The 8,622-nt window shown below is 65.4% G+C and overlaps 1 protein-coding gene across 2 annotated transcripts; it reads left to right on the top strand.

Moving 5' to 3' along the window:
* The first annotated feature begins 580 nt into the window (after positions 1-580).
* NRBP2 (nuclear receptor binding protein 2) lies at positions 581-8,111 on the top strand. 2 transcript variants are annotated; one of them, XM_045860872.1, is made up of 18 exons: positions 581-1,033; positions 1,406-1,528; positions 1,615-1,716; positions 1,824-1,913; positions 2,105-2,145; positions 2,244-2,338; positions 2,463-2,486; positions 2,557-2,640; positions 2,715-2,770; positions 2,875-2,970; positions 3,949-4,081; positions 4,171-4,273; positions 4,405-4,455; positions 4,529-4,664; positions 5,626-5,679; positions 5,776-5,839; positions 5,953-6,008; positions 6,073-8,111. In XM_045860872.1, the coding sequence occupies exons 1-18, from the start codon at positions 899-901 to the stop codon at positions 6,154-6,156; spliced, it is 1,527 nt and encodes a 508-aa protein (XP_045716828.1). In that variant the 5' UTR covers positions 581-898; the 3' UTR covers positions 6,157-8,111. The 2 variants fall into 2 exon arrangements, with proteins under 2 accessions (XP_045716828.1, XP_045716829.1); XM_045860873.1 differs by having other exon boundaries at positions 582-1,033; positions 6,088-8,111.
* The last annotated feature ends 511 nt before the right edge of the window (positions 8,112-8,622 follow it).

The raw sequence follows: 8,622 nt of genomic DNA, 5'->3' as shown, positions 1-8,622 counted from the left end.
CTCTATCCGCTCCGGGGGGCGTCCTCCAAAACAGCCTGAGCCTGAAGAAGCGGGAGGCTGCGCCCTCAATCGCACCGCCAATTCCGAGCCACCTCTAGTGGGCGGGGCTTCCGTTGGGCGGAGCTTGAGGGTGGGGGCCGTCCGGGGCGGGGATTGAGGGGCGGGGCCTTAGCTAGGAATGGACCGGGCCTAGATGGGGCGGGGCCCTAGGCGCTGATAGGTGAGACATTAGCCGGGGCGTGGCCTGAGGGGGGCGGGGCCATGGCGGGAGGACCCAAATGAGGCAGAGTTCTGGACCCCGTGGAGCTCACGGATGGGGGGGTCTCCGGGGCGGGGGTCACAGGACGGCGCCTTAGCCAGAAATGGACGGGGCCTAGTCCTGGGCAAGGCCTTATATAAGGTGGTGCCTTAAATCAAACCCGGTCTAGTGTTGGGGCGCGGACTGGGTGTGGGTTGCGGGGCGGAGCCATAAAGCGAATGGGTGTGGCCTCGTGGGGGCGTGGCCAAAGGAGCGCGGGGTTCCTGTGGACGGGCCTAGAGCGGGGTGGGGTCTCAAATGGGGCGGGTCCTCCCGTCAGGCGTGGCTCCGAGGTCGGGGCTCGCCGGGGCGGGACGGGAGACGCGGACAGGAGGAGTCTTCTCCCAGCGCTGCGCGGGCTCGGCAATCGGCTGGGAAGCTGCACTCCGGCTCCAACCCGAGGAGGTGGCTCCGGAGGGCCGGGCAGGCTCCACCTCCCTGGCCGCGCATCCGCGCCGCCCAATTCCCGGAGCTTGGGTGAAGGCTCGAGGCGGCGGAGGCTCAGCTCCTGGCTGTGCTTCTGTGAGCTGGGCCAGGGCGGGCGGGGATCGGCGGCGGCGGCAGATCGCACGGAGGGCGGCGGCCTGGGCCCGCCGAACCATGGCGGCTCCGGAGCCGGCGCCCAGACGGGGCCGGGAGCGGGAGCGGGAGCGGGATCGGGAGGAGGAGAGCGAAGACGAGAGCGACATCCTGGAGGAAAGCCCGTGCGGCCGCTGGCAGAAGCGGCGGGAGCAGGTGGGCAGGAGGAGGGAGGTTGAGGGAGAAGCTGGGGAGCAGGAGGCCCGAAATCTCTGCAGCCTCGAGTGGGCGACCTTCTTCTTGCACCCCTTTGGCCTGGCCCCCGTGCCCTGGTGAGGAGCCCTGATTCCCTAAGGGCCAGTCTGGCAGGATCACTTCCCCATGCCTCTGGGACCAGCCACCGGCCCCCTGGGAACCATCCTCAACCTCCTGTGATCTGCTCCAAATCCACGGATGCCCTCAGCTTCCCCCCGGAGCAGGCCAGGACCTTCCTCACCAGCTTGTGCGAACAGACCATGTCCCCACTGCCTCCCCTGACAGCTAACAGCACATTAGTATTCTGCCCGCCCCCCCCCCCGCACCCACCAGGTGAACCAGGGAAACATGCCCGGGGTCCAGAGCACGTTCCTGGCCATGGACACGGAAGAGGGGGTGGAGGTGGTGTGGAATGAGCTGCACTTCAGCGACAGAAAGGCCTTCTCTGCACACGAGGTGAGGCCTGCGGCATGCCCCCCCACCCCATCTCTTGTGACCACCGCGTGACTGCACCCCCCCCCACACACACACACACTTCCCAGGAGAAGATCCAGACCATGTTTGAGCAGCTGGTGCTCGTCGACCACCCCAACATCGTCAAACTGCACAAGTACTGGCTGGATGCCTCCGAGGCAGGCGCGAGGGTGAGCCCCAGGCACAGTAGGGGTGGGCGGGGCGCCGGAGGGCAGGCGGGGTGGTGGCGGGCGCCTGCCCGCGGTCGGCAAGCCGGAGAGCCCCGTCTGCCCCACAGGTCATCTTCATCACGGAGTACGTGTCCTCGGGCAGCCTCAAGCAGTTCCTCAAAAAGACCAAGAAGAACCACAAGGCCATGAACGCCCGGGTATGGGGAGTGGGCAGGGTTGGCATCTAGAACAGGGCCGGGTCAGGGCACCATCTGGGGCAGAGAGGGCGCCGGGCATGGGGCGTGGGGCAACTTCGGGAACGGAAACGGGGTTGAGGGGCAGGGACACAGGGGGCACCACAGGCCCAGCCGCCTCTCCCGCCGGTCCGACCGAGTGCGTCCGCCGACAGGCCTGGAAGCGTTGGTGCACGCAGATCCTGTCCGCGCTCAGGTGAGCGCCCCGCTTGCCCGTGCCTCCGCCCCCCATGCCCCGCCTCCCTGGCGCCCCCTGACCCAGCTCTGCCTGCTCTCCTCTCCCGTGGCCCGCAGCTTTCTGCACGCCTGCAGCCCTCCCATCATCCACGGGAACCTGACTAGTGACACCATCTTCATACAGCACAACGGCCTCATCAAGATCGGCTCCGGTGCGGGCAGGGCAGGGGGCGGGGCTGGGGGGACCAGCAAGGAGGAACCAGCGGGGACCGAGGGAGGAGGGCGCCTGACGCCCCGTCACATTGACCCCGCTCTTTCTCCCCGTGCCCTGCGCAGTGTGGCACCGCGTCTTCTCCAGTGGTGCGTGGGGGCCCTGGGGGATGGAGGGACGTGGAGAGGTCCGGTCCGCTCATCCCTGCGCTTGCCCTAGCGCTCCCGGATGATCTCCGAAGCCCCATCCACACCGAGCAGGAGGAGCCGCGGAACCTGCACTTCTTCCCCCCGGAGTACGGCGGTGAGTCCCGGAGGCCCCGCCCCCAGCGCAGCTTCCGCCCTGTGTGCGGTGCTAACTCTCTGTCCCGCTTTCAGAGGTGGCTGACCGCACCGCAGTGGACATCTTCTCCTTCGGGATGTGTGCGCTGGAGGTACTGGCCCCACGGCCTCCTGACCCGGCCTCCTCCCAGCTCCCTGCACCCCTCTCCCCGGTGCTGTCAGTCCCGGGGGCCTGACCTGCCGGCCCTGTCTCCAGATGGCTGTCCTGGAGATCCAGGCCAACGGAGACACCAGGGTCACAGAGGAGGCCATCGCTCGTGCCAGGCACTCGCTGAGTGACCCCAACATGCGGGTAAGCAGCTTGCCTGCCCCTCCAGGTAGGGCTGGGGGCGGGTTTCAGGCAGGCCTGGAGGTGCAACAAGTCCGTGCTGCCGAGGCCCGAGCCGGCCCACCTGCCAGGAGGCCTGACCCAGACTGCAGGCTGAGTTCCGGGCCTGAGGGCTCTAGGCGCACACCTTACCGGGGACGCGGAGACATATGTGAGGGCACTGCTGCGATGTCCGTTCTATAGACAAAGCGGCCGAGTCCTTTGTCCACGGCTCTAGAGTAAGTGGTAGAGCTGGTGTCCGCACCGGGCCTGCCTGGCTCCAGGTCCTCGCGGTTAGGCCTCCAGAGGACAGGCTAGAGTGACGTGCTCGGGCTGAGGGGGGGCAGGGTGAGCAGCAGGGCAGGCAGAGGGAATACGGGATGGAAGCTGCATCCACAGCCACTCTGGCCAGAGTCTGGGGACTCTCTGGCTTAACCACATGGCCTCTGGGGATGGCGGAGGGAAGGGATGGGCCTGGATGGGCTGGTGGGGAGGTGGAGCCCAGACGGACGAGAGAGGCTGTGCAGAGCACGCATGGGTGTGGGGAGTAAGGACCCATCAAGGTCACCTCCGGAGCTGGGGAGCTGGGCCTGGCCGAGACGAGCAGCAGAGGCGCTGGCTGTGGTGGGCGGGTTCGTGCAGGGCCACGTGACCTCCAGGGGGCCTGGGCTGGTCTGCCGGCACTCTGAGCAGGCTTCCTCTGTGAACGGGGGATGACAGCACCGACCCCCCCCCACCGCCCGGATGTTTGTGAGGGGTGAGAGGAGTTCCAGGCTCAGGGCCTGACTGTTCTGTTTGCAGGGTCAGACCCTGGCTGCCTGGCCCTGTCCGGGCTGCCCCTCTGTGCAGTCCTGCACGCCGGGTCCATGGGGGTTGGACCCTTGGGGCCGGGGATTTCAGGGCCTCCTGTCCCCACACCGTGGGACCAGGGCAGCGTTCGGTCTGTCCTCTCCACACCCCTAGGAGTTCATCCTCTCCTGCCTGGCCCGCGACCCTGTCCGCCGGCCCTCGGCCCACAACCTCCTCTTCCACCGTGTGCTCTTCGAGGTGCACTCGCTGAAGCTCCTGGCCGCGCACTGCTTCATCCAGCACCAGTGTGAGGGGCAGGCCGCCTGGGGGCGGGCAGGGGGCCTGGGGGGGGCTGCGGCTCAGGGTTCACCACCCTGGTGCTCCTGTGGCCTGTAGACCTCATGCCTGAGAACGTGGTGGAGGAGAAGACCAAGTCGATGGACCTTCACGCGGTCCTGGCAGAGATCCCTCGGCCCTCCCGGCCCCCTCTGCAGTGGCGGTGAGCAGCTGTCGCCCCAAGGCCTCCTTTTCCACCTGGCCAGCCCCCGCTCAGTCCCGCCCCCTGGCAGGGCAGGGCAGGGCAGGGCAGGCCGGCCGGCCGCTCTCATGTGCTGCTCATGCCCCTGCCAGGTACTCGGAGGTTTCCTATTTGGAGTTGGACAAATTCCTGGAGGATGTCAGGTGAGAGCTGGCGTGCGGCTGGGGACAGGTGGCTGCCAGGCCTGAGCCCCCAGCCACCCCAGTGTGTCCCCAGAAATGGGATCTATCCGCTGATGAACTTCGCTGCTGCTCGGCCCCTGGGGCTGCCCCGAGCCCTGGCCCCACCCCCAGAGGAGGCCCAGAAGGCCAAGACCCCGACACCAGAACCCTTTGACTCAGAGACCAGAAAGGTGAGCCCCCCATCCTGTCTACTGCCCAACGGGGTACCCTCCTCGTGCTTGCCTTTGAGTGCCCGCAGCCCAGCTCGCTTCCAGGCTGCCAGAGACCAGGTCCTGGCTGACCCCTTGACCCAGAGGTTGGGGGGTGTTATGAGAAGCTGGGGTACCCCCCTTCCCAGAGACTCCTTGCCCCTGTAGAAACCCTGCCCCAGCCCCTTGGGGCTGTCCACACACAGGCTGTCCCCCTGAGCCCACCTGCTCCAAGAGCACCTCCTTTCCGGGAAGTCTCATCTCCCCCACCTCTGATCCACCTTGGCTTGCTGACTCCCTGACATTTGTCCTGGTGACTCCTCCACGCCGCACCCCCTGCCTGCCCCTCGGCGTTCCCCAGCTGCTCCTCCAGCCAGGCTCCCTCCTGCGGGGAGCCTCCCTGTCTCCCTTCCCATGGCCACGCCCCCTGGGTTCCAGGGGCCCCAGCTTTGCCCTTGGGTGATCTCCACGGCCAGGCGCGCATCGGGGCCGCCTCCAGTCCCCACCTGGATGCTCCACCTGCCCCGCGCCGCCGGCCTGCGTCCTCTTGGCTCCCCGCCGCACTGCAGCCAGATTCCCGCCCGACAGGCAGAGCTGCCCGCAGAGCCAGCGGGGGTCCCCCGCCCACCGCGGAGCACTGTGCTGCGGCCTGGCCCTGCGGGCGTCCTGCGCTGCCCCTCCGCCCCTCCGCCGCGGCCTGCTGGCCTGGGCCTCCCCCTGCCCCCCTGCGTCCCGCAGCTTCCGCATCGTCAGGTGTTCTCTCCCGCTGTGAGAACTCTTCTGCATCCTTCCGCCAGAGGAGCCTTCTAGTCTCCCCTCAGAGGTTGTCCCCATTTCCAGTCCTTACTGTCCCTCGGGGCCCCTTTGAGGTGCATCTGCTCTTGCTCCTCAGTTGCTGAGTGTGAGCCTCTGTGGGTGACCTTGGGCCCCCACCGCCCCCCAGGTGATCCAGATGCAGTGTAACCTGGAGAGAAGCGAGGACAAGGCGCGCTGGCACGTGAGCAGGGCCCCAGGCTGGTGAACGGCGAGGGGGTGGGGGCGGGGCGGGGGCGGGGCGGACCGCGGAGCCGACCTTGCCCTCTCACCTCCCCAGCTCACTCTGCTTCTGGTGCTGGAGGACCGGCTGCACCGGCAGCTCACTTATGACCTGCTCCCAAGTAGGCTGGGCAGGGACCCAGATGGGGACCCTGGGCTGGGGTGGGCTCAGGGTGGGGGGGCGCCGTGGCCTCATGCCTCGCCCCCTATGCCTCTGCCTGCACCCCCGCCACAGCCGACAGTGCCCAGGACCTCGCTACCGAGCTCGTGCACTACGGCTTTGTCCACGAGGTACGCAGGCTGGTGTGTCTAGGCTGGGAGGGTGAAGGGGGGGCTGCACTGGTCCCCATGCCAGCCTCCTGCCCTGCAGGACGACCGGACCAAGCTGGCTGCCTTCCTGGAGAGCACCTTCCGCAAGCACCGTGGAGCTCAGCCGTGACGGCACACCCGGCCACCCATGTTGGGAAGCTGGGCACGAGGGTCTGGGGACTGACAGGGGGCTGCCCTCTGCCTGTGTGCCCGGGGGCTGAGGCCCCCACGCCTGCTACTGAGGACCCTCCCTGCACCTTGCACAGCTGCTCAGAGGCCCTGGCTAGGGTTGAGGGAGGTGGGCTTGGGCCCACAAAGGGGCCCACAAAGGGGCCCACAAAGGAGCCCATCAGCGGGGCGGGAGGCAAGATTAGGCCGCAGTCTCCCTCGGTCGAGGACCCCCTCGCCCAGCCTGCCTCCGCACTCACCCTTCCTTCCCACAGCCTCCCTTTGCCAGCCAGCCGCCCCGCCCACCCCCCAGGCTGTCTGATCAGTGACTGGGCCCTCCCGATGGGGGGCCGCCCTGCAGGGAGCCACGGTTGGGGGGTAGCACAGACGCACAGAGGAACGCCCACCTCAAGGCAGCGGTGAAGCACCTACGGGCATCAGGCGGGGTGCTGGGTGCTGAGCGGGGCCACAACCGGCAGGAGAAGCAGGCAGCAGAGACAGTGCAAGGAACCCCAGTTCTCGGCACTGTGTGGCTCTGGCACCCCCGTCCAGCGTCCAGCGCACACCCGCCCTGGAGCCCCTCTCTGATTCTGCACTGCCCTGAGGCTGGGACCCCCATCCCTTGTGCGGACACTATCCTGGCCCCTGCAGCCCCCCCAAGGGCTCCTTCCTCTCCTGTCTTCCCGGGCCTGGAGAGGTCCGTCGGGTGTCCTCCCAGCTCCTCACTGTGCGTCCTCTGAGCGACCACCCCGCAGGGACCTCCCCCGCCTCTTCCCGCGGCAGCTGCCTCCCCGGGTCCCTCCCACCAGCCCCCACTGCCCTGGTCTCCTTTCTCGGGAACCACCGCCCCTCCATTTTCAAACGTAAACACTCTTTAACAGTTTAAATTGCATGTGCAAATTTAGTGCATTCAGGGTTCTTTTAAAGCATTTCAAATGCCAAACGGAGAAAGCTGACCACTCTATCAGTGGTCTAGTGTTGCTATAGGAAGTTACCACGAACTTAGAGGCTTAAAACCATCCCCACGTATTGTAGCTCTGCAAGTCAGAAGTCCGGCCCAGGTCTCACCAGGCTGACATCCAGGTGTCAGCCAGCTGCATTTCCTTCTGGAGGTTCCAGGGGGCAACCCAGTTGTTGTTCCTTCAGGTTGGCTGTTGACTGGTGGGGTCAGGCGTGGCGCTGGGCAGGAATTCCTTTCCTTGCAGTGCTAGGGCCGTGGCCCACTGTACACTGAAGGCCACCCTCAGCTTCCGGAGGCTGCTGCCCTTCTTGGCTCATGGCCCCACCCTCCATTTCAAAGCCAGCACTGGCAGGTGGAGTCTGTCTCATGAACCCTCTGCCTGACTTTCTGCAGCCACAGAAAAGCTTTCCTGTAAATAGGTCGAGTCCGCCCGGATAGTCCAGGAGAGTCCCCCCAGGTCGAGGTCCTTCCCGGGGAGCAGGGCAGGGACGTCTTCCGGGGGAGGGGTGCCGTTACCCCACCGCCACACCACCCTGGCCAAACCTGAGGCAGGACGAGCTTACCAAGGCACTCAAGTAAATTAAGTGTGCAAGTGTGATGGCTCGAGTTATCGGAAACGTTTCCACACTCCGCAAAATTGTTCAAATTCTCACACCTTCCAACCTAAAATCACAAACCTAAAACGAACTACGTGCCTAGTTGGGAGTCCCGGGGCTCAGCGGTCGGATTCGTTCCCGCTGACGTGCCCAGCCCGACGTCGGACGCACGAGAGATCACTCCGAGACCCGACCGAGCCGGACCCAGAGCTCCGCGCGCCGCCGCCGCCGCCGCTTCGCTTACTCAAGCCTACGTGGGGTTTTCTTCTTAACTTTTATCTTTTCCGAGTTATATGCATATTATTTTTAACCGTGGGTTTTTTCCCTTAGGCCAAAACAATAATAATAAATAACGCAGTTGCCAACACAGATCCTTTTCAAATTCACTCTTAGCTGTTTCTCCAACATTTAAAATCCATGTTTCACAAAAACCACACACACACTGTCACTGCTCTTTATTGGTTTTCCTACATTAGGCGTCGCCTGCTGGTGTCCTCCCGTGGGGGGCACGGTCACTGGCCTCAACCCCCTGACCCAGTACCGTCCAGTGTGATAGGTGTCATCACAGCGTCATTACCACAGGTCCCAGCGGAGAACGAGGTGTTCCAGGGCTGTATTTGCTCCTTTGCACAACCTTTCATTTTCCCTGGAGTTAATAATTGCCTTTTTGGAGGCTTAAATAGTCTTCTATACATGTCTCAATGCGTCCTCGCATCCTCCTGCAGAAGGACGGACTTCTCAGTATCTGGGGTTTGCCGTGTGTGTGTGCCCGCTCGGTGTCCCCTTCTCCCGGAGCCCCCACCACGCCCACGCCGCCCCGGGCTGCTTGTCTGGCGCCCCCGGCACAGCTGTCAGCGCGGGGTCCCCCTTC

The sequence above is a fragment of the Phyllostomus hastatus genome, unplaced genomic scaffold, assembly GCF_019186645.2.
Source record: "Phyllostomus hastatus isolate PE091 unplaced genomic scaffold, TTU_PhHast_1.1 phas_scaffold_21, whole genome shotgun sequence".
In the NCBI taxonomy this organism is placed as follows: domain Eukaryota; kingdom Metazoa; phylum Chordata; class Mammalia; order Chiroptera; family Phyllostomidae; genus Phyllostomus; species Phyllostomus hastatus.
This window is presented reverse-complemented; position numbering and strand designations above follow the sequence as displayed.

Bases quoted from the DNA above. Each gene is read 5' to 3' on its own strand.
- NRBP2 (XM_045860872.1), top strand. From the start codon at position 899: ATGGCGGCTCCGGAGCCGGCGCCCAGACGGGGCCGGGAGCGGGAGCGG. The intron at 4,665-5,625 runs GTGAGCCCCCCA...ACCGCCCCCCAG, and splicing joins TTGACTCAGAGACCAGAAAG to GTGATCCAGATGCAGTGTAA. The intron at 5,680-5,775 runs GTGAGCAGGGCC...TCACCTCCCCAG, and splicing joins AGGACAAGGCGCGCTGGCAC to CTCACTCTGCTTCTGGTGCT.